Source organism: Monodon monoceros, unplaced genomic scaffold (genome assembly GCF_005190385.1).
Source record: "Monodon monoceros isolate NGI ecotype Baffin Bay Population unplaced genomic scaffold, NGI_Narwhal_1 Super_Scaffold_20, whole genome shotgun sequence".
NCBI classification, from domain to species: Eukaryota; Metazoa; Chordata; class Mammalia; order Artiodactyla; family Monodontidae; genus Monodon; species Monodon monoceros.
The window spans coordinates 5,834,989-5,861,249 of NW_021703777.1; the positions used below are offsets into that span (position 1 = coordinate 5,834,989).

The 26,261-nt window shown below is 39.8% G+C and overlaps 1 protein-coding gene across 1 annotated transcript in view; it reads right to left on the reverse strand.

Annotated features, from left to right (window-relative positions):
• The window catches only part of MARCH1 (membrane associated ring-CH-type finger 1), a 324,508-nt gene that overhangs the window by 159,231 nt on the left and 139,016 nt on the right, over positions 1-26,261 (reverse strand). The window contains exon 2 of the mRNA XM_029234568.1: positions 19,850-19,900. Coding sequence (XP_029090401.1) covers positions 19,850-19,900 — 51 coding nt within the window. The remainder of the gene's footprint in view (positions 1-19,849; positions 19,901-26,261) is intronic.

The following is a 26,261-nucleotide window of genomic DNA, read 5'->3' on the forward strand; positions in this document are numbered from 1 at the left end:
CCTTTCACCACCACCATCCACATGTTGGTCACATTAAGGTACATGTAAAAAGTGTCTCCAAAGACGGCCAACCTCACCCCGGATCTCAATGACACTCCTACTCAGACTCAGCTCCCCACCTGCCAAGGAGCCAGGCTGGACCTCGCTGGCCCCGTGCTGGGGGCAGGGATGGAGGTATCAGCCCCACATTTCCTATTTCAGATGCCAACAAGCTGTGACCGAAGGCACGACAGGGAACCCCGACATCACAAAGGAGCAGAAACGATGGCCTGAAGGCCCGGACATGCCGCCTTCCACGTCCACGCTGCTCCTGCATTAAGAAGCTGCCACTCGCTGTGTGAGACCTCTGGGCTGGAATTCTCCTCGAAGCCGGAGAAGGTTCCCGGAGGATGATAATAGTACTTTTCGGTGCAAAGATGGGGAAGTGACCCAGAGCCACGGGGTTGTTTTGCAGACAGAGGAGAAGAGGCTCCTGCTCAGAAGCCTGTCCACACAGACGCCAGATGGACCCCTGTACCATCTCACCCCGACGACCCACACAACCTCGGGAGCACGGCACCCTGACCTGTGCTTACCAGTGTCTCCCCAAACCTGCTCTTCCCACCCTGCCCAGAAGCCCAGGGAGCATTCCAGATGACGCCTGCCACTGGTGGAAAACTTCTGTGAACTTTGCTTTTGTCTCTGACACGTCTCCTACCTGCCCACTAAATCCTGCCTCAGTGGAACATCTAACCTCCCACCTGGACCGTCAGTTTCTGCCCACCCGGCCTCTGCCTTCGGATCGGCTTGTCTCCAGCCCCAGTGCGCCCTCCAGTGGCGGCACTATTGCTGTGGGGCTGGCTGTCCTGCACATCCTAGGTGTTTGGCAGCATCCCTGCCCCCCCACCCCCACCCCCGCGAGATGCCAGGAGCAACCCCCTACCCAGCTGTGACAACCCAAAATATCTCCAGATGTTGCCAGATGTCTCAGGGGCTTTCATCTGGGCTGTACATTCAAATCACTTGGGAAACATCTTAAAAAACACCAATGCCTGGGCTCCACCCTACTTAATTACCTCTTAAGTAAATCAGAAACTAAAAGAAAAAAGTACCTCCAACTCTTCCTATTGTCAGAAGGCTTGACATGGTACGGTTGTTGAAAGAAACAACAACTAAATATAGATTACATAGTTTAGGGATGGAAAAAGGAGAGAGTATATTTCAAGCCCTCTGCTACCTATCGCTTGCCAGGATACACATGAAGCCACAGACATAATTTAATTGGATAACAAAACCCAGCTAGCATTACAGTATCCAAATCACGATCCTTTATCACCTTTGGTGTGGTCATGAGGTCACCTCAACCAACGGTCATGTCAACAGCCTTCCCCAGGCTGGCCCCCAGCACTAGACCACCATATCTTCAAAATGCTTTAGCAGAAGGCAGAGTTGACCTGTTACTACACCCAAAGCTTCCCAAACGTATGACTTTTCCTACTTCTTGAAACCCAGGAGGGCTACGGAGACCCGTCCTAGAGGAAATTCCGAAAAAACCAACCAACCAACCAAACCAAAGCCAAAATAAACCTTTTAGCTAAAGGTAACAAACCAGAGAAATGTTCAATAACCCTAGAATATATATTTCATAATGGCCGTGACTATAGTAGCTCTAATAGCTTAGAATGTTTAGCATCTAAAATAATTTCTTGCATATAATAACTGGGCATTCTGTAACTATTCAAGGTATGAGTGAAAAATCATAGATGCCGTCCTATTCTGTTTTACAGAAAGTAGTAGGGCAGATCAAGCCAGTTTTAGCAAACAAACGAACGAAGCTCATGATGAGCCAGAAGACTGAGCGTTCATGTGTATTTCTCTATAGATATGTGGAGACATCATTTTCATCTTTGCACATTTTTCGGATGATGAAAACTATGTAGTCTCTCCCCAGATGCATAAATATACACACACTCAAGTTAAGTTGAAGTAATTTCTTTTTTTTTTTTTTCTGGGCTTTCTAAAGCATTTAGAAACAATTAAGAAATCTGGATCTTCTAAAAACATATTAGATGCCCCAGGGCAGATTTTCTGTAGTAAAGAACCGATTCTGTCTTTCCCTCTCTTCCTCTCCCCCACCCTTTCTCCTTCTCTCTTTTTTTCTCTACGATCCTTTATGGACTAATACACTTGAAAATACAATTAAAAATTGCCATGGGATTGCGTGCTGTAAGAATGTAAAATTGCTAAAAAGTTTCTAAGCTGCTTAGGTCAGATTCCCTAGAAGCGGAGCCTGAGACAAGAATTCTTGTCCAAGTGATTTACTAGGGTGGTGTTTTTAGAAGTGGAAAGAGGGGAGCAGTTATAGAACAGGAGCTACAGAGCCGGGCAGAATTTTGTCTTACCTGAACGTTAGCTTCAGCTGATCCCATATGGCGGCTCTGACACCCACACTGAACCAAGCATTAATCCCACCAGGGGCAAGGGGGTCAGTTCCCCCTTCCTTCCAGCAGCCCTTGACCTCGTGGGCAATAAAGTTCTTGCGTGGCCAATGACAGGTCTCTGGGGAGGGAGCAGCTGTGAGTTACATTATCAGCCAGCACTCATAGCAGCCGTGTGACGGGGTCTGTAGTAGGGATCTGGGTGGGGACTTAACAGTGTCCACTTGAGATGATGCCTTGGACCACTCAGATCCACCTGCGGTTCCCATCAAGTTCACCCCACCTTGACATAGCTTCTCCAGGATTCCGACTGGTTCCACTTCCAGGAGAATCTCAGCAGAGGAGGTTAAGAGGGATGAAATATAGCCCCTGTTGCTGCATTTGGTCCAGAGATCATGGCTGATAACTCATCATCTTCCTGACTGCACACCCCTTCTCAATTCCTTTCACCTTTGTCAACCGTTCTGTTGGTCTGGGTGGCTTGCCTGAGGGACTGAGCCCTGGTTACTAAGCCCTTATCAGGCTGTAGTTGTTCTACTTGCCCATTTACAGACACAGTGAAAGGAACAGAGATGCTAGTAAATCACATGAGGGGCAAACATATTTCCCCCTGTCCCAATGTTGTATAAAGGTTAAGGATAAGGTTAATTGCTCCTGCTAGAATGGTAACAGATTTCTTTACTTGCTGGGATACTAGCTGGAGGCGCTCAAGGTGAGCGGACAGCAGTCATAGCTTTAAGTTTAGTGGGATTCTTACTGTGTCCTCCGGTGGGACTGTGTGCCTTGTGAACCAGCACTTAGAAGCCCACCGAGCCTAAGGTGATGGCTGTGGGAAGCACAAAGTCCACAAATGGATGACTGGAAGTAAGGTAACTGGACCTGTAAGAAACAAGGCACCATTTCATGGGTGCTGGTTTCAAACACGTAAGGCATCTTGTGGGAAAGTGTCCCATTCTCCCATGGAGTCTTCTCTAGGCTGACAGCTCGCAGCCATCTTCAAAAGTCTGTATGATTGGGGCTTCCCTGGTGGCGCAGTGGTTGAGAGTCCGCCTGCCGATGCAGGGTACGCGGGTTCGTGCCCCGGTCCGGGAGGATCCCACGTGCCGTTGAGCGGCTGGGCCCGTGAGCCATGGCCGCTGAGCCTGCGCGCCCGGAGCCTGTGCTCCGCAACGGGAGAGGCCACAACAGTGAGAGGCCCGCGTACCGCAAAAAAAAAAAAAAAGTCTGTATAATTGCTGTATCAGACTGACAGCATCTGGCAGACAGGGTGTGTGCTGCAGGAGGCCTGTGAATCCCACAGTCACACACACACACCGCTGCACCTTTCTGCTTTACACTGAGTCCCTGGGTCTGATGTGATGCTGGCAGAATCCTGCATTGGTAGATCAGATGCTGAGTTCAGAATGCTGGCAGTAGCTGGAAGCTGTTACATGAGGCACAGAGCCAGGACTCAATGAGACACTCGCCTCAGGCATGCAGTGTAAGGGGGCACTGAAACACTCAATAATCAAGAGAAAAAAAACCTTTAAAACAATATTTTAAAAAATGCAAAAAATCCATGATGAACAAATACCAAAAAATTAAATACAGAGAAAACCAGTAATACAGAATTTTCCCTTTGCCTCTGGCTGCATAGGGCCTGATACAGCACTGACCCTGTTTTTATTGAAAATGTTGATATCCTATTTATAATGGAGTTTTGGCAAGACGCTTGTTTCTTCAAGTATTGCATTAAAATTTATGTTGATTACTGAGTTTTTTGGCATCCCACTGCAGTTTGTGTCTGAGCCCAGTGCTCTTCTTACTTCACCCTAGTTCTAACTTTTCAAAAGAGGCAAACCCAGAAGGCCTGTGAAGCAATCAAGCCGCTATCAGGGGCTGGTTGGTTTTCTTGATAAACGGTACTAAATGAGGGGGCTCGACATCAGCCTCTGCTTCTTCATGTCAAGTGTTCATTCAGCAAGGCAGGTGGCTGGATCACCCCTGGTGAAGAGGAGACCATGGCACTGTGCCCACGCAAGGCGTCCTTCTCTGCCACCAGAGCTAGCCCATTTATGGGCTCTGGCACAGCAGTGGGGGAGCTTAGGACAAAGCCTGGCTGAAATCCACTGGATAAGCCATCCTTTCCACCTATTTAGCACCTCTTCTGCAACAGATGCTCTTTGGTGGGTATTAAAGTATGATTTTTTTTTTTTTTTTTTTTGCGGTACGCGGGCCTCTCACTGCTGTGGCCTCTCCCGTTGCAGAGCACAGGCTCCGGACGCGCAGGCTCAGCGGCCATGGCTCACGGGCCCAGCCGCTCCGCGGCATGTGGGATCCTCCCGGACCGGGGCACGAACCCGCGTCCCCTGCATCGGCAGGCGGACTCTCAACCACTGCGCCACCAGGGAAGCCCTAAAGTATGATTTTTAAAAATGCTCACATGTTATGTATCTAGGGTGAAAGGCTAGACTTCACCCACTTGACTTAGGGAAAATCTCTGAAGAAGGAGGCAGCTGGTGAATTATGTGAAAACACTCAGAGAAGCTGGGAGAAGGTGGCCGGTGTTGGGCATCTGGGTGGGGCATCAATTGCATCCATTATAAACAGGTGTACTTTCGCCTGTCTTGTGTGTATTGGAACAGTGAGTCATGGACTGGCCTGGTCCAAGGATCACTGCTCTGTGCACCCACAGATTCCACATTAGGAACATACATTCTAAAGCTAACAAAACAAAACAGGCTCTATTCTCTCATTCAGCACATTTATCAGTCACATTTCTAGGTGCTGAGGAAGCAATACTGAACCAAGAAATGAAGTTCTTGCTCTCACAGACCTTAAACTAAACAAATAAAGAAAATATATAATATTGCAGGTTACAACACAATCCTTAAGGGAAAATAAAGCAGGAAAGGAGATAGGTCCTCACTGATAAGGTGGTATCTAAGTAGAAAAATCGAGAAAGCAAGCCATGTAGACATGTGGGGAATGAGAATTTTGAGCAGCCAGGGCAGAGACAAATGCCCCGAAGCAGAAGGGTTCAGTGAGTCTGTAGCTGAGTAACCCAGAGGAAGAGCAATAAGAAATACAATTAAAGAGAGACTGCAGGGACAGCTTAGGGATTTCTGATTTACTCTGAGTGATATAGGAAACGACTGGAGGGTTGAAACAGGAGCAAGACACTATCTGGCATATATTTGAAAAGGATCATATTGGCTGTTTCATGAGAATAGACTTAGAAGGATATAAGGGTGGTTGTTTCCGTCATGTCACTTAATTTCTAGTCTGTTCCTGCTGAAATCTAGTGGGCCAGGCACCCTCACCATCAGAGCAGACCAGCATGTGGTATGAAGCTACTTTCCTGGTAACGTGTTCTTTCAATATTCATCATAAATGAGGATCAAAACCAGTTTGCATTCACCTGGCATGGACAGCAGTACACATTCCTGGTCCTGCACCAGAGATACGTCACAATATAGACTGAAGGTAACCTTAATTGTCTGACGGTTGTCAAAATCAGTTTAGTCCATTTTGTGATGATATCATGTTAATCAGGTCTAATGAGCAGGAAAGGCCAATAACCTGAAGGCTTTTTTAGGACACGAGGGAGGGACAAAAATTCCACAAACACTCAGGAACTGGGGGTCCCATTTTGTTGTGCGCGTCAAGACATTCCCTTCAGACACATCTGGCATCTCATCTTGCTATGAGGACAGACGCGGAATGCTTGGTAGCATTCTGAGTCTTAGAACAAGACAACACTTTGGAATAATTCTCAGGCCCTTTATCAGATGACTCAGAAGGCTACCACTTCTGAGGGGGGACTAGAATGAGAAAAGCTTCTGCAGCAGTGTCACCTGCAGTACAAGCAACCTTGATGCCAAAGCCGTAATAAGCGGCAAGTCCCACACTATGATCATCACCATGGTAAACAGGAGTGCCAGGCAGGTTCTCTGTCAAGTCCCAAATGGAGAATTACAGTGAAAACTTCAGTGTTTTGGATCAAGGTCACACCACTGCGAAGTTCTCATAGTATAGAAAGCACCTCCTGGTATGCTAATTGGCTCTAGAAAGACTGGTCAGGACATCAGTGGACCACAGGAATGGAGCTTTCCCTCAAGAGTGACACAAGTTATGTGGTCTGGTAGACAGAGCAGCAATTCACTCAACAACAGACTTGGCCATCATGAGGAGCTAGGGTGGCTGCTACGTAATGAGGACTCAAGGTAAGTCTCAAACTTGGGGGATCTGCTGTAGCATTTTTCCATTTACCCAAACGCAGGTTTAACTTCAAATCGTTGGTTATATCAAGCACAACCTGTTAAGGGCAAGGTAATCAGAGACACCTCACCAGCAAACTGCCTAGTCTAAAAGAACTGATAATCAAGAATGAGGGATACCAATACATAAGGCAACTGCTAACAGCTATAAAAGAGGAAGTCGACAGTAACAGTAATAGTGGGGGACTTCAACGCCTCACTTACACCAATGGACAGATCATCCAAACAGAAAATTAATAAGGAAACACAAGCTTTAAATGACACAACAGACCAAACAGATTTAATTCATATTTAGAGGACATTCCACCCAAAACAGCAGATTACACTCTCTTCTCAATGCACATGGAACATTCTCCAGGATAGATCGCACCTTGAGTCACAAATCAAGCTTCAGTAATTTAAGAAAACTGAAATCATATCAAGCATCTTTTCTGACCACAACACTATAAGATTAGAAATCAATTACAGGGGAAAAAAACCATAAAAAACACAAACACATGGAGGCTAAACAATACATTACTAAATAACCAAGAAATCACTGAAGAAATCAAAGAGGAAATCAAAAAATTCTACATCCCATTTTACTTCATCAACCTGTCAAATTTACCCTCTCAAGGTATGTAGTCTGAAGGTATGGCTGATTTATAGGTCCCTTATAAGCAAACCAAGATGGATCTCTCACTAACTCAGAACATTAAACGCCTGTTCAGAGATGCAAATACTTGGCTCAGGGTCAGCTGAATGAACTCCCAATACATGTTAAATTGGGGGAACACATTCACCTTGACCTTGCTGGAAAACAAGCTGGAATCTTAAAGGCAAATCTGGCAAAATAGGAAGAGATGAAGACTTACAGAAGTAGAATCAAGGTATTTATCTGATCAAAAGAAAATACCTATTTAAAATGTACATCCTTAAAAATGTTTGTAGAATAAATTGTGTTGACTATACTATACACCTTTATTTATTGCAGAATAAGCTGGGGCACACAGAGAGGGGAAGGAAACACTTTAGCATTAATATTTCATACACTATGTACTGTCTTTACCTTAACATTGTATATGATATTTCTAGGTAGATACCAACTGAACATTTTAGATGACGCTTTGTCAAGTAAGTGAGGTCTAGGGAATATAATAGGGAATAATGGAAGCTAACTGAAACATCATTTTAAGGTAGTAGCTTTTGAATTTCTTTTCATAAGTAGATTAGATTTCATGAGCTGCTTCCTACATAGACCAAAAAGCATAAAGTGTTTTGTTTAAAAGAAAATGCTAGATGTTGATTTTAACTGAAAGTACAAGCCTTTCTTTCCTTTTGACAGTTTGCTCTTGAAAGGTTTTTCTTGTGAAGTACATAATATACTATTGCTAGTTGAATGTAATGAGGCCTCACCCTAGAAAAAAGAAAAGAAAAGCCAAATTTGGCTAATTTTGCTTCCCAAGGAACCTATTTGTGAGCCATATGTGTGTTTAAAAGCAGCAACAAACACTAATATCAAAAGCAGCTTTTCAGAGGAAAAGTAAGTGAGGAAAAAAAGAAAACTGACATGTTCACACTGAGATATTCTGACAATCTCACATACATTGTTTTAAACTTATATAGCTTCTCTGTAGCTTTTAGAGCAGCATTAACATATCCAAGGCACACAAATCCTATTAGAGTAAAAAAAAAAAAAGAGTCACAAGTATATCTTATATTCCTAAAACAAGCTAGAAATATAAACTAATAAAAAACTCAAAGTTGGAATGACCAGAAAACTCAAAGTATAATCGCAGCTGAATAATATAGGGTAGAAATACGGAGGTAAAGACTAAGGAGAAAAAGTTTAAATGTTTCCTAACAATTCAACATTTGTTATTTATCCCACACTTGGATATCTCGTATTCACAGCAGCAAGATCATTCAGGACTTACACAATCCTGAATATCAAAAATAATAGGGCTTCCCTGGTGGCGCAGTGGTTGAGCGTCCGCCTGCCGATGCAGGGGACACGGGTTCATGCCCCGGTCCGGGAAGATCCCACATGCCGCGGAGGAGCTGGGCCCGTGAGCCATGGCCGCTGAGCCTGCGCGTCCGGAGCCTGTGCTCCGCAACAGGAGAGGCTACAGCAGTGAGAGGCCCGCGTACCGCAAAAAAAAAAAAAAAAAAAAAATTAATAATAATAATGTTCCGTTTCTAATGTTCTGTTTACTAAAAACTGTCTCAAGGATATCAATGGATTCTAAATCCATCTCTATGTTTCCAAGCCAGGGAACACTTGTACAATTAAAGAGAATGTATCCTACGACCAACGTTCCAGGTCAAAGATCCCTGAAGACTATTTTGAGTACCTTTCTTCTTCTAATCCATGTTTTCTGGCTTCCATGCCTTGTACTTATATGCCTTTAAACATACTTTCCTTGTATTTGATCAAGTCACACCCCTCCTTCAAGTCCCTGTTTATATACAGTTCTTCCCTAGTGCTATCCTGTCACCAGATGGGAGTGGTCATTCCCTGAACTCTCACAGCCTGCGGTCTGTACCCTTTTCACAGCCTGTGGTCTGTACTCTTTTGGCTGGAGCACCAGAGGTTCCCATGACTACGCTCAAGGGCAGTGATCGCCTAGGACCCCTCATAGGACTGAACTTGTAGCCATATTCCTCCCTACGGTTTATTACAGTGAAAGGACACAAAGCAAAATCAGCAAAGGAAAAAGGCACACGGGGTGAAGTCCAGAGGACATGAGGAGCAGAGTTCCAAACTTCCCCAGGTTTACTCCCAGGGGAGTCATACAGATGTGCTTAATTCCTGCAGCTGTGAGCTGTGACAACAGATGAGAAGTGCTGTCTACCAGGGAGGCTCGTGAGAGACCCAGTGATCCAACTTTTTACTGGGGGCTGGTCTTACAGGTACCAGCTGTCTAGCATGTACCCAAACCCCAGACTCCCAGAAGGGAAGCAGGAATCTAGGATAAACTGGGTTTTCTGCACAATTTAGGCACCATGCGCCATTCTTACCAGTTAGGGTGGTGGTACCCCACTACTGAAATCCCAGGTGCCGACCATGGGCCACGCCTTTCTAAAGGTGAGAGGGGCAGGGTTGCTTGCTCTGTTTTCTTTTTTGCACATAGTTCTACTTAATATATATTAAATTATAATGTATGTATATATTAAATTACAAGTTATATATCTATGTCATATCTCAACTCCTTCACTGTAAGCTCACTGAGGACGTGGAGGGGATTTTTTCATTACTCCGTCATTCCCAGTACAGAATAAGATTGCTGATGGAGACATTCCACAAATACTAATGACTAGAAGGTCTGATTCATTAAGAAACTGTAGGAAACAGGCAGGAAAGCAGACTCAATGGCATGCAGGACGGTTCTGCTACCCCAGCCTGGATGGAGTCCTCTGAACTGTGACTGCCCTTTATCAAAGGCTCAGGGATGGCACAAACTTGACAACAGTTAAGGAAGATGCCCATTATGAGTTTTAGTGCTACTGACCTAACAGAATTTTTATTGTTAAAAACACAGGCACTTTTTAATGAAACAAGAATGTGCAGTATTTTTTCAATAAAATTATGTCACATCACAAACGTTTTACTTAATCCTAAATTTAACTTAATCCTGTCCAATCTGTTACTTATTCTTATTCAGCCGAGAAGACAATATATATGCTATAACCCGTGTCACAAATTCACTTGCTCACAAAAAGATTACTGAGTGCTTGCTGTACTGTGAGACATCAGTATTAAGAGCCCCAGAATAAGAGCAGCTCATACTTACACAGTGCTTGGTACTGTGCTAAGTGCCCCTCTGGGAGACATGTTGTTTGATATTCTTATTTTACAAATAAAGTTACTACGGAAGTGAAAATGCTCCTGAGCAGTTACTCTGAATCCATACTCTTAATTTCTCTGTTATGTTGATTACCACACCCTTGAGAAACTCAGTCTTTTGTGACACAAAAATTATTTTGACAAAATTAGAGAAAATATACCCTTGTTCTACTTTAATGTCTTTTTTTCCACCACTTTAAAAGTTAAGGGACTCGAGGATATCTTCAAGATGGCAGAGGAGTGAGAAGGGGAGATCACCTTCCTCCCCACAAATACATCAGAAATACATCTACACGTGGAACAACTCCTACAGAACACCTACTGAATGCTGGTAGAAGACCTCAGACTTCCCAAAAGCAAGAAACTCCCCACGTACCTGGCCGTGTGGCTGACAGGGTCTTGGTGTTCTGGCCGGGTGTCAAGCCTGTGCCTCTGAGGTGGGAGAGCCAAGTTCAGGACATTGGTCCACCAGACACCTCCCGGCTCCACGTAATATCAAACGGCGAAAGCTCTCCCAGAGATCTCCATCTCAACACAAAGACTCAGCTCCATTCAATGACCAGCAGGTGACAGTGCTGAACACCCTATGCCAAACAACTAGCAAGACAGGAACACAACCCCACCCATTAGCAGAGAGGCTGCCTAAATTCATAATAAGGTCACAGACACCCCAAAACACACCATCGGACACAGTCCTGCCCACCATAAAGACAAGATCCAGCCTCATCCACCAGAACACAGGAACCAGTCCCCTCCGCCAGGAAGCCTACACAACCCACTGAACCAACTTTAGCCACTGGGAGCAGACACCAAAAACAACGGGAACTACGAACCTGCAGCCTGCGAAAAGAAGACCCCAAGCACAGTTAGTTAAGCAAAATGAGAAGCCAGAGAAACACACAGCAGATGAAGGAGCAAGATAAAAACCCACCAGACCTAACAAATGAAGAGGATACAGGCAGTCTACCTGAAAAAGAATTCAGAGTAATGATAGTAAACATGATCCAAAATCTTGGAGATAGAATGGAGAAAATACAAGAAACGTTTAACAAGGACCTAGAAGAACTGAAGAGCTAACAAATAATGATGAACAACACAACAAATGAAATTTAAAATTCTCTAGAAGGAATCAATAGCAGAATAACAGAGGCAGAAGAACGGATAAGTGACCTGGAAGATAAATAGTGGAAATAACTACTGCAGAGCAGAGTAAAGAAAAAAGAAGAAAAAGAATTGAGGACAGTCTCAGAGACCACTGGGACAACATTAAACACACCGACATTCGAACTACAGGGGTGCCAGAAGAAGAAGAGGAAAAGAAAGAGACAGAAAATATTGGAAGCAATTATAGTTGAAAACTTCCCTAATATGGGAAAAGAAATAGTTAATCAAGTCCAGGAAGCACAGAGAGTCCAATACAGGATAAATCCAAGGAGAAGCATGCCAAGACACATATTAATCAAACTATCAAAAATTAAATACAAAGAAAAAATATTAAAAGCAGCAAGGGAAAAACAACAAATAACATACAAGGGAATCCCGGTAAGGTTAACAGTTGATCTTTCAACAGAAACTCTGCAAGCCGGGAGGGAGTGACAGGACGTACATAAAGTGATGAAAGGGAAGAACCTACAACCAAGATTACTCTACCCAGCAAGGATCTCATTCAGATTCAACAGAGAAAGTAAAACCTTCACAGACAAGGAAAAGTTAACAGAATTCAGCACCACCAAACCAGCTTTACAACAAATGCTAAAGGAACTTCTCTAGGCAGGAAACACAAGAAAAGGAAAAGACCTACAATAAAAAACCCAAAACAATTAAGAAAATGGTAATAGGAACATACATATCAATAACTACCTTAAATGTAAATGGATTAAAGGCTCCAACCAAAAGACATAGGCTGGCTGAATGGATACAAAAACAAGACCTGTATATATGCTGTCTACAAGAGACCCACTTCAGACCTAGGGACACATACAGACTGAAAGTGAGGGGATGGAAAAAGATATTCCATGCAAATGGAAATCAAAAGAAAGCTGGAGTAGCAGTTCTCATATCAGACAAAATAGACTTTAAAATAAAGACTATTACAAGAGACAAAGAAGGACACTACAAAATGATCAAGGGATCAATCCAAGAAGAAGATATAACAATTGTAAATATTTATGCACCCAACATAGGAGCACCTCAATACATAAGGCAAATACTAACAGCCATGAAAGGGGAAATCGACAGTAACACATTCATAGTAGGGGACTTTAACACCTCACTTTCACCAATGGACAGATCATCCAAAGTGAAAATAAATAAGGAAACACAAGCTTTAAATTACACATTAAACAAGGTGGATTTAATTAATATTTATAGGACATTCCATCCAAAAGCAACAGAATACAGTTTCTTCTCAAAGGCTCATGGAACATTCTCCAGGATAGATCATATCTTGGGTCACAAATCAAGCCTTGGTAAATTTAAGAAAATTGAAATCGTATCACATACGTTTTCTGACCACAGAACTATGAGACTAGATATCAATTACAGGAAAAATTCTGTAAAAAATACAAATACATGGAGGCTAAACAATACATTACTTAATAACCAAGAGATAACTGAAGAAATCAAAGAGGAAATTAAAAAATACCTAGAAACAACTGACAATGAAAACATGATGACCCAAAACCTATGGGATGCAGCAACAGCAGTTCTAAGAGGGAAGTTTACAGCAATACAAGCCTACCTCAAGAAACAAGAAACATCTCAAATAAACAACCTCAGCTTACACCTAAAGCAATTAGAGAAAGAAGAACAAAAAACCCCCAAAGTTAGCGGAAGGAAAGAAATCATAACAATCAGATCAGAAATAAATGAAAAAGAAATGAAAGAAATGATAGCAAAGATCAGTAAAACTAAAAGCTGCTTCTTTGAGAAGACAAACAAAATTGGTAAACCATTAGCCAGACTCATCAAGAAGAAAGGGAGAAGACTCACATCAATAGAATTAGAAATGAAAAAGAAGTAACAACTGACACTGCAGAAATACAAAGGATCATGAGAGATTACCGCAAGCAACTCTATGCCAATAAAATGGACAACCTGGAAGAAATGGACAAATTCTTAGAAAAGCACAACCTTCTGAGACTGAACCAGGAAGAAATAGGAAATATAAACAGACCAATCACAAGCACTGAAATTTAGACTGTAATTCAAATCTTCCTACAAACAAAAGCCCAGGATCAGATGGCTTCACAGGTGAATTCTACCTAACATTTAGAGAACAGCTAACACCCATCCTACTCAAGCTCTTCCGAAATATGACAGAGGGAGAAAAACTCCAACACTTATTCCTCGAGACCACCATCACCCTGATACCTAAACCAAAGATGTCACAAAGAAAGAAAACTACAGGCCAATATCACTGATGAACATAGATGCAAAAATCCTCAACAAAATACTAGCAAACAGAATCCAGCAGCACATGAAAAGGATCACACACCATGATCAAGTGGGGTTTTTCCCAGGAATGCAAGGATTCTTCAATTATGCAAATCAATCAACGTGATACACTGTACTAACAAACTGAAGGATAAAAACCATATGATCATCTCAATAGATGCAGAGAAAGCTTTCGACAAAAGTCAACACCCATTTATGATAAAAACCCTGAAGAAAGTAGGCATAGAGGGAACTTAACCTCAACAAAATAAAGGCCATGTATGACAAACCCACAGCCAACATCATTTCCAACGGTGAAAAACTGAAACCATTTCCACTAAGATAAGGAACAAGATAAGGTTGCCCACTAGACCACTATTATTCAACATAGTTTCAGAAGTTTTAGCCACAGCAATCAGAGAAGAAAAGGAAATAAAAGGAATCCAAATCGGAAAAGAAGAAGTAAAGCTGTCACTGATTGCAGATGACATGATACTATACATAGAAAATCGTAAAGACACTACCAGAAAACTACTAGAGCTAATCAATGAATTTGGTAAAGTAGCAGGATACAAAACTACTGCACAGAAATCTCTTGCATTTCTATATACTAATGATGAAAAATCTGAAAGAGAAATTCAGGAAGCACTCCCATTTACCATTGCAACAAAAGAATAAAATGCCTAGGAATAAACCTTCTTAGGGAGACAAAAGAGCTGTATGCAGAAAACTATAAGACATTGATGAAAGAAATTAAAGATGATACAAACAGATGGAGAGATATACCATTTTCCTGGATTGGAACAATCAACATTGTGAAAATGACTATACTACCCAAAGCAATCTACAGATCACTGCAATCCCTACCAAACTACCAATGACATTTTTCACAGAACTAGAACAAAAAATTTCACCATTTGGGTGGAAACACAAAAGACCCCGAATAGCCAAAGCAATATTGAGAAAGAAAAACGGAGCTAGAGGAATCAGGCTCCTGGACTTCAGACTATACTACAATGCTACAGTAGTGAAGACAGTATGGTACAGGCACAAAAACAGAAAGATAGATCAATGGAACAGGATAGAAAGCCCAGAGATAAACCCACGCACATATGGTCACCTTATCTTTGATAAAGGAGGCAAGAATATACAACGGAGAAAAGACACCCTCTTCAATAAGTGGTACTGGGAAAACTTGCCAGCTACATGTAAAAGAATGAAATTAGAACACTCCCTAACACCACAGACAAAAATAAACTCAAAATGGATTAAAGACCTAAATGTAAGGCCAGACACTTAACGAACTCTTAAAGGAAAAAAGACATCAAACTCTTAAAAGAAAACATAGGCAGAACACTCTATGACATAAATCACAGCAAGATCCTTTTTGACCCACCTCCTAGAGAAATGGAAATAAAAACAAAAATAAACAAATGGGACCTAATGAAACTTCAAAGCTTTTGCACAGCAAAGGAAACCATAAACAAGACCAAAAGACAACCCTCAGAATGGGAGAAAATATTTGCAAATGAAGCAACTTACAAAGGATTAATCTCCAAAATTTACAAGCAGCTCATGCAGCTCAATAACAAAAAAACAAACAATCCAATCCAAAAATGGGAAGACCTAAATAGACATTTCTCCAAAGAACATATACAGACTGCCAACAAACACATGAAAGAATGCTCAACATCATTAATCATTAGAGAAATGCAAATCAAAACTACAATGAGGTATCACCTCACACCAGTCAGAATGCCCATCATCAAAAAATCTAGAAACAATAAATGCTGGAGAGGGTGTGGAGAAAAGGGAACACTCTTGCACTGTTGGGGGGAATGTAAATGGATACAGCCACTATGGAGAACAGTATGGAGGTTCCTTAAAAAACTACAAATAAAACTACCATATGACCCAGCAATCCCACTACTGGGCATATGCCCTGAGAAAACCATAATTCAAAAAGAGTCATGTATCAAAATGTTCATTGCAGCTCTATTTACAATAGCCTGGAGATGGAAACAACCTAAGTGTCCATCATTGGATGAATGGATAAAGAAGACGTGGCACGTATATACAATGGAATATTACTTAGCCATAAAAAGAAACGAAATTGAGCTATCTGTAATGAGATGGATAGACCTAGGGTCTGTCACACAGAGTGAAGTAAGTCAGAAAGAGAAAGAAAAATACCGTATGCTAACACATATATATGGAATTTAAGAAAAAAAAAATGTCATGAAGAACCTAGGGGTAAGACAGGAATAGACACAGACCTACTAGAGAATGGACTTGAGGATATGGGGAGGGGGAAGGGTAAGCTGTGACAAAGTGAGAGAGTGGCATGGACATATATGCACTACCAAACGTAAGGTAGATAGCTAGTGGGAAGCAGCCGCATAGCACAGGGAGATCAGCTCGGTGCTTTGTGACTGCCTGGAGGGGTGGGATAGGGAGGGTTGTAGGGAGGGAGATGCAAGGGGGAAGAGATATGGGAACATATGTATATGTATAACTGATTCACTTTGTTATAAAGCAGAAACTAACACACCATTGTAAAGCAATTATACTCCAATAAAGATGTAAAAAAAAAAAAAAAAGAATTACCATACGACCCAGCAATCCCACTACTGGGCATATACCCTTAGAATCCATAATTCAAAAAGGGTCATGTACCACAATGTTCATTGCAGCTCTATTTGCAACAGCCAGGACATGGAAGCAACCTAAGTGTCCATCGACAGATGAATGGATAAAGAAGGTGTGGCACATATATACAATGGAATATTACTCAGCCATAAAAGTAAACGAAATTGAGTTACTTGTAGTGATGTGGAGGGATCTAGAGACTGTCATACAGAGTGAAGTAAGTCAGAAAGAGAAAAACAAAACTGTATGCTAACACATATATATATGGAATCTAAAAAAAAAAAAAAGTTTATGAAGAACCTAGGTGCAGGACAGGAATAAAGACACAGATGTAGAGAGTGGACTTGAGGACACGGGGAGTGGGAATGGTAAGCTGGGACGAAGTGAGAGAGTGGCACGGACTTATATGTATTACCAAATGTAAAATAGATAGCTAGTGGGAAGCAGCTGCATAGCACAGGGAGATCAGCTCGGTGCTTTGTGACCACCTAGAGGGGTGGGATAGCGAGGGTGGGAGGGAGATGCAAGAGGAAGGGGGTATGGGGATATATGTATATGTAGAGCTGATTCACTTTGTTATACATCAGAAACTAACACACCATTGTAAAGCAATTATACCCCAATAAAGGTGGTAAAAATAAAAAAGTTAAAGGACTCAAATATTACTAGAATTTGCCACCTCCTTCTTGGTAAGTTATGTGGTCTTAATGAAGAGTTTATCACTTAGTAATTCATTAAAAAGTAGTGAAGGCTCTACAGTGGATTTAGGATTTGTGGCTGTCATTCTGAATATAAGTAAAAGTAGCAGTATATTGGCTTAAGTCTAATAAACTTAAGCACACTGAAATCTTTTCACCCCCATGGGTGTGTGATGGTTTGAGTTTTTGTGACTGTACAATTAGAATGACTGTTTAAGGGGAGAGCTTTTCTTTTCTCTCTGAATAGAATCCATTTTATCATTAATTGTCTCCCACACAAGCCTGCAATTAAAATGTATCAAATAAACTGTTTAATCATAACTGAAAAAAAAAAGAATGAGTCTAGAACATTTATGATGCAGTTTGGCAAACCGGTCAATAAGACCTGCCAGTTCATGTTCCTAATCTAAGATAAATTACCATCAAAATGGATAACAACCAATATTTATATCTAATAGCTTATGCAGGTCATCTATAAATAGAATATGGATTAGCAAATACTTGTTAGACTGATGACAGCTCACACTTGTCTTATTGTCCCAAACTCGTATCATCTTTGAATAAAATTTCTTCATACTACTCCTATTTTAAAAGTGTTATCAATAGTCTGTGAATACTGTTAATACAAAAGAAAAAAGTATTTCTGAGAGTAATAAGATGTACATGAAAGATATACCTTAAACAGTAATAAAATCAATAGTTTGCACCAATAAAATCGAGAGTGTTGCTCTTGGAGAGGCAAAAACACACACAAAAAATGTATCAGAGCCTGGAAGGCGAATTCATAGAAGGGAAACTAATTTCTGACTTTTTCTTAAAGAATAAATGCAAAGGTAAAAGCTATAAACAAGCTGCATTATGTCAAAGTCAAACAGCAGTTTGGAAACGCAGATACAATTTTACCCCTGGATCACGAAGCAATTGGCATGACAAAGGAGTTGTCAGTACTGCCTACAGGTTTCTAGGTCAACATTAACACTCACATTCAGAAAGATGATGATGCTCTGTAGTTGCAGGCAAGGCTCTCCATGATGTGATGGAGAGGACTGACATTTGAAAGGTATTGTTTTGATTTACAACCACTTAAGAAAACCTTCAATGACTGATACCATCGCCTCATGTCCCAGTGGAGGCAAGCGTGTCTCAGGGCGGTTAAGTGAGTGTCTCGGGTCCCATAAGTAGGAAGTGACAGTGATGACTTACACTCACATCCTCTGTCTACACGGCTAGTGCTTTAACCACTGGGCCATATGGGCTCTCAAATATTAGGAAGGCGCCCAGATTGCAATGTCCTTAGAGAGGTACAGTTCCAACTACTGAGATACAATTCTCTGTGGGTCTCTTGCATCTCTGCACGTCTTGAAAGCAGAAACATTGACTGCTTTTGTTCTGGACTATCTTACTAAGCTTGTACAGTGGAGAGCATTGCAACACAGTGATGTGGTCTCCCTATGGAGCACTGGACAGGCATCCTTACTGTGTATTAAAAATACGAGAGTTTCCTAAGAGCAGGATTCCATTCCCATACTCAACCCAGTGTGTTGACAGGTGTCAACTGACCATCTTAACATTGTCTCATAAGAATCAGCCTCAGGAAACCCACTTAAGAAAATGCTGATAATCTGGCCACTGCTATTTTTAAATGAGTAATAGAAGTCCTTTGTTTGTGAAAACAAGACAAAACAAAACAAAAACTTTTCTAAATTGGAAGTGGGTCTATGTTCTGTAGTGCCTATGGTTTATTGCTGTTTTGGGGGCCCCCCTGAAGGAAAATAATACAAAATTACGTTTACAAAATTGAGCTCAGGGCTGTGGTGTTGGCAAGTGAGGGGCCCTGCTGTGGAAGTTCTCGTCATGGTAAATTCAGCTTTGTCAGAATTATACTTTTGGAAGTCATAATTTTCCAATTTCACAAATGGCCCTAGATGATTTTTCACTCCCCAAGTACCAAGTCTATAAACTGCATAGTGCCTCATCTTAGAGAATAGCTCTTAATTTTTGTTTTCTAGGAGAAATAAAAATCTAGAGGATCTCTCCCATGCCATGGGATTTTCAACACCCTCGTGTGTTGCTTGGATTTATAGGCAGTCTAGGGAGTATTTTGGTTTTTTCATCCATCGACTCTATAAAGCAAGTATGACCAAACTAGTGTCTTAAATTAAATTGTTTTCTAAAACCTGTCCTGGTTAGATTCCAGCATAGTTGAGCCCATACTCCTGGAAAAACTGAATTCATGGGAATTGTACCATGATGTTGATAGAGTTTCACCTTGGGTGTGTGGTAGCTTTCTGAGCCGAAGTGCGAGAAGAAACATATTTTGAGTGACACTCGGAAAGTAGCAAATTGTCTTTTGCATACAGCACTGAAGACGAAAAATAGCTTCACTCATTTTGCTGTATGAAATCAATCATGGTAAACTCTTAAAATATTTAAGACCATTAACAAGTCATATTTGTGTATTGCTCACAGATAACAAGAGCAGGTTAAATGTTAGAAAATATTTACTTGAACTCATAAAATATGTAAATTAATAAACAATTAAGAAAATGAATACAGTTCACCTACTTTTGAAATATTACTTGATCGACTTGCAGATCGCCCTGGGGATTTGTCGTTCTGAAAAATAAAATTAGAGACATTGATTAAAAACAGCAGTATTCTTTGCTGCTGAGAAAAGAAAGCACAGCATAGGCCAACGTGTAGATGTCCTCTGTATTGTCCTAACAGACATAAAAATTGCTTACACAGAATGGTATTTCTTTTACCAAATTTTATTTCTCTAGTATATATAGGTGTCCTTTTGAAAATGTTTCAATTATTATCAGGTTATATATCAGTCTAGGAATATTTATTTCCAGGAAACACTTATTTCTCTAGAAAAACATATGAAGTTCCTTTGAAATAGAATTAGAAATGAAAATAATAGTCCATTATCTCCCCTTTTTTTCTTCTACCAGTAAATTCCGGTCCTCAGTGTCAGTCAATATTGCATACTGGGTACATGGTACATAACATCTAACTCCTGTTCTGCTAAAATACATTTTATCTGTCTGTTCAGTTATTTTATTTTCAAAATTTTAAAAAAATTAAAGGTAATTTAAAATTTTAAAACATTTAATCGTTTAAATTAAAAATATTGAGAAATTATTTTAAAATTTAAAACTTAATAATAAGTTTTAAAAAATTATACCTCAGTTCTTGCCTCTTAAGGAATTTCCAATTTCAGAGGAAAGAAGCATGAAAAAAAGCTTTTGAATAGATACATTTTTTTAAAAGTCATGCAACTGTAAAGTCGCATGGGTCCTTGAAGGGTGGCACTACCTCATTCAAAGCCTGCAGGCCTTCTGTTGCCTGTAAGCCAGGCCAGTCCAGGGCCTTATGGCTAGAGCTGGCGGGAAATTGACCTGACAAAACAGAATGTGTGGTACCTATACCAAGAGATCACAGCACACCTTTCCTGCTGTGGAAAAAGTGTTGGAAGAGCCTGTTCTGGAAACCAAAAGTTTGTGAAGGATCTGTATTTAGCACTTTAGGATTCTTTTTAAAAAACATTTCTGAGCATCTGGGCTCAACACCACAATGGATCTGAGTAGACAACTACAGTGCATCTTGACCGGGGTCTTTTTTTTTTTTTTTTTTTTTTTTGCGGTACTCGGGCCTCCCACTGTTGTGGCCTCTCCCATTGCGGAGCACAGGCTCCGGATGCATAGGCTCAGCGGCCATGGCTCACGGGCCCAAGCCGCTCCGCGGCATGTGGGATCCTCCCGGACCAGGGCACGAACCCGTGTCTCCTGCATCGGCAGGCGGACTCTCAACCACTGCGCCACCAGGGAAGCCCCGACAGGGGTCATTTTTGAGAAGGAAGCTGTTATAACAACCTGTGGGTCTGAAATTGTCCTGTGATGACTGCTCGAGACAGTTTCAGAAACACAGGGTAAATGTGTTATGGTGGAAACACAGTAGCCGCATTCACTGCAAGCTGTCACTGTCTGGCACAGGCTTGCAGACATTTCAGCTGAACAGCACGTTTTCTTTTACATGCAACATCCATCTCATCCAACCACGGATGGCACGGTGGAGCATGTTATTACAGACCGAGATGAGTCGCAACTGTACGATTAGTTACACCTCGTAACAGCCCCGTGATCCAGCTGGAGATTAATGTGTGTGCTCCCTGAAGACATGTTTCCTTGATTAGCTTCCTCTGGTGATGGAGAGAGGTGCTTTTCTACTGACATTTCAACTTCTCTTCTAGAGACAAGAAAACAAAACCAATCCATCTTTCCTTCTCAGTGAAATTGAGGATTTTGACACAGGACTGTAGAGCACAGAGGTCAATGATACATTAACAGGCTTTGAGAGCAGTTTGGTTGTCCTGGTTGTTTTACTATGTTTTCTATTTTTACATGATACTTGAGAACATGATCAAGGAACTAGAATTGAAAACTCTTCAGCAAGAACCAAGAAGTACTATTTGTACAAGAAATTGATCTGGCATCAGATTACTTAATTTTTCTAACCAAAGAGGACTTTGTCGTGTTTTGAGATTAAAAACAAGGAGGGCCACGTCCTTCCATAACTGTGAATGACTTCAGTGTGAGGTCGTAATAAGCAGCTAATTCCCATATGCTTCAGCCTCCCCCAATCTAATGGGAGGAGGCCTCTGCTTTATTATTTCGTACTTCAAGAGACCTTTTACGCTGAAATCAGTTAGCTCTATTTCCTCTTAATACAAGGTTAGGCACTGAAGGAAATAAACAAGCTTAGGCAAAGGCTAACTTTTTGCCGTGGCTAAGATCTCTATTATTTCCATTCCAGTTAACACATGGGAACAGAGAGGTTACCCTATTGCTGCAATGGCGGTGATATAAAATGGGGTTTTGACTTGAACTAGACCTGTACCCGTGCACTAGTTCTAGCAGGAGTGTATTTGAGATCCCAGACCTCCAAATTCCTCACTGTGAAATGGGCAGATAATATATTGGGGATAGGATCAAATGAGTTATAGATGAAAACAGTTTAGAGATTACAAGTTTATAATATTTCCATTATTATTCACAGGTAGAGGAAACACCCAAAGAGCCCCCTCAAAAATCAGGACAATCATCACAGGTTACTAGACCCATAATTTTAACATAAACACCTCTCTATCCTGCAATTCTACCTCTACTGTGGATTAGATTCTGGCATATAAAATTCAAGGATGGAAAATCAAATTTCTCTCTACCAAAGGGGATTAAGGAAGTCTGGTCTGCCTTGCTTTTGAAGCAAAGCTCCACAAGCACTTTCCCTCTTGGAACACTTCCAAAGCAATCTGTTCAATTTGCTACTAATTAATTGAATGGCTTGTCCCATTACTATTGCAATGACATATTCTTCTTTGTAGATTAGCCAAATATGGTTGTCATACCTCATTATGATCAGTTTAAGTTTTTACCTTAGATTAAATAGAAGCTGTCTCAGAATCTAACATAACTTACTGGTACCCAAATTATAGGGACCTTGTAGGTCACTAAAAGCTGAAACCAACAAGAGTTCCAGACAAGTCCACATGAAAATTATGGGATCTTCAAGCAATAATTTTGATGAGCTATCTTAGTAGATCAATCTTAGCAGATTGTTCACAGTATGCAGAGGGAGAGACTTCTAGTTTCATAAGCATGTTTAAATCTTTTCAAAATTTCTAATTTTTGGTTTGATATGAATGAATCTGCTATTGTTAGCTTGGTTTTGTGATTATTATTATTAATATAATAATTGTTTTTCAAATTTGACCTTACTAAACATGGTTGGATTTTTATTATCAGCAAGAAAAAATGATTACCAAATGAGGAAATCGTTACTAAGTTGTTTTAATATATTTAATATTGTAATCTAAGGAAAGTGACATAGTTCTTTTAAAAGGGGATGCTCTGTGTTAAAGAATGCATAATGCAGTGGACTTGTATTTATCTACAGAGGAATACTCTGTATATCCATCAATCAGAAGACGGCAGTAAGGAAGCTTAAAGGAGGGTTTTATTTGTTTGTTATTTTTTATGTAAACTAAAGGAAAAAACAAATTATTTCTGACTTCAGAAATCAGAATAAGACAATCTCACACAGACCACTGCTATGATGCTATTCTGTAGTTTTCCTCCTTTGTCCTCTGCCCCACCGGCTCTCACCCCAGGCTAAAACTCAAGGTATTTGAAAGGAGAAAAAAAAAAATGAGGCAATTTTAAGGGTCATCTGAAAAATTCTAAGTAGACCATGAAACTATTTCTGTGAGAACAATTAAAGAATTAAAACTTGAAATAGAAGAAAAGTCTTTGAAAGCAATGTGGTTTGTAAACAAAAAATAAATGATACAGAGGAACTGAATAATACAATAAAACAATTAATAGACGTATTAAAAATCTCATGTCCTTTAAATTAAAAAACTTTAAAAATTTATGTGGCTTCAAATAATACCTCCACAAAAATCTTCAAGTAGAGATTTTATAGGGTACTTCCTTTGATATTGAGTCAGCAAAATTAGAAATAAAAATTTGAAATATTACTAATAAATCTTGATCACCTCAAAACTAACACATTTTAAGATAACGCTTGGTCCAAAGAAATAACTAACTGGAAAATTACAGACAGAAACTCTGGAAAATGTTATACTAAGACCTATGTAACACAACAAAAGCTATATCCAGGTAAATATTTATGACTGTAAAGGCCTTCGTTATTAAAGAACACAGTAACAAAAGAATGCAGTAAAAAGAAATAATAAAAAAGCTAAAACTCATTAAATGGATATAAATAAGAAGGATAAAGAAATATTTCTCAAAGCAGGTTTTTGAAAATAATTACAAAATAGATGAATTTCCTATAAGACTTATTAAGGAGAACAGAAATATGTAAGAAATAAGAAAGGATAATCAAGGACACAGAAAGGAATAGAAAAATTATAAGAGAATGCTCCATGTAATGGTATTACAACAAATTTGAACACCTAGAGGAAATGGACCACATGCTAGCAAAATAAAAGTTGTCAGAATTTATTCAAGAAGAGGAAAATCTGAATAGATAATTAACAAAGAAGAGATTGGGTAAGTAAATAAAAGTCTATGTGCCCTGCAAAGGATAAGAGCATGATGATTTCACAATTGAGTTGTATCTTACTTTTAAAGGACACATAATTCTAATTTTATTTACAGTATTCTTGACCATAGGAACATAAACTTCCTTAATCCATATTATTAATTCTGCATAAATTAATCTCCAAATGTGTTAAGACAGTATCCAAAAAGATATAAAGAGGGAAAAGAAAATTATGCTCTGGTCTTAATTTGGACTACAGACACAAAAATTCTTTTAAAATATTAGCATATATCTAATAGTAGTATGCATCTTTGATACACCAGCAGTGTACCAAAAAATGCTGAAGGAATAAAATAAATAGGATTTATTCCTGATACTTCCTTATCAGGAAATCGATCAACAATTCATTAGATTAATACATCAAAAGCAAAAAACTATGATCTTATAGTTAAGATGTTTAACAAACCTCGACAGTGTTACTAGAATGTAAGCTCTGAGTAAAATAAAAATTGAAGGAAATCTTTAAAAGTGATAAAGACAATATCCTAAAAACCATTACCAAATATTATTCTAAACAGTAAAATACTAGAACTATGTTAATTAAAGAAATTCTCTTAGGGCTGCTTGCTCTTGCTCTTATTACGCGACTTAAGAGTTTCTAACAAATTTAACAACAAGAAAATGAAATATGTGATAGAAAAAATTATTGAAAAAGAAGCAATAAACCAATTTTCTCTGATTGATGATATGATATTACCGAAATTCCAACTGCCTCTAGTTATAAAAGAAAACTGCAGTAAATGAGACTTTAGTACAATGGCTAGATACAGGATACATATATCATGGCAGAGTCTACTAAATTTCCTAAAACCCACTATCCTTCTTCTGTCCTCAGAGAATAGTAATTAGGTATACATCACCCCAGTCACATTACATCTCCCAGGCTTCCTTCCAGTTACAGGTTGCCTATGGCCAAATTCCCTCCAGTGAGATGTGGACAGAGCTAACAACTGTCAGTTTCCTGCTTGTCCCATAAATCTAAACTTTCCTCCATACTCCTTTCTACTGCTCTGTGCTAGGATGGTGTCTATCAGAGCAAGCCAGGAAGCACATATTAAAGATGGTAAAGCTGAATTCCCCTGAGTTCCTGAATGAACACACAGTGAAAAGCCATGTGCCAATTTGGAACACACACTCTAAACCATCACCAGAGAGAAATTAACTTGTATTTCTTTGGGGCCACCACATTTCTGGATTTATTTATATAGCAGTTTAGTCTAGCCTAATGGAAATACTGCAAAATCAATAGCTTTCTCTCTTCTAGTTTTAAATATCCAGAAATGTAAAAATAAAAACCAAATCGATAAAACATTTAAGAATAAATTTAACAAGGAAATCATAAAGTCTTATTAAAAATATAAAGTATAATATCTTAGGAGTATAAATCATTATCTGAACAAATTCTTTGATGGCAAGAATATTTCATAAAATATAAATCCTCTACAAATTGCCGTATAAATAGAATGTGGTTCCAGTGAAATCTCCAATGGGGTTTATTTCTTCTTTTTGGAAGTACAAAGGAGATAGATAAAATGATCTTAAAGAACATATATAGAAAAAGAAATGCCTGAGAATATTCAAAAAATAATGAAAAAAAGGACATCTTGTGCTAGGCACTGACCACATTAAGTCAGTGTGATTAAGTCAATATGGTATTGGCATAAGAATTAATTAAAAGTCAGTAAAATCCAGAATAAGAAATCCAAAAATAGGCATAAGAATTTCACATTTAAAAAAACTAGTATTCAAGTTAATATTGAAAGGATAGTTGATATAATAAATGCTTCTGGACAACTGGCTATCCATGTGAAAGAAAAATTGAAACCCGTATCAAAGAATATATACA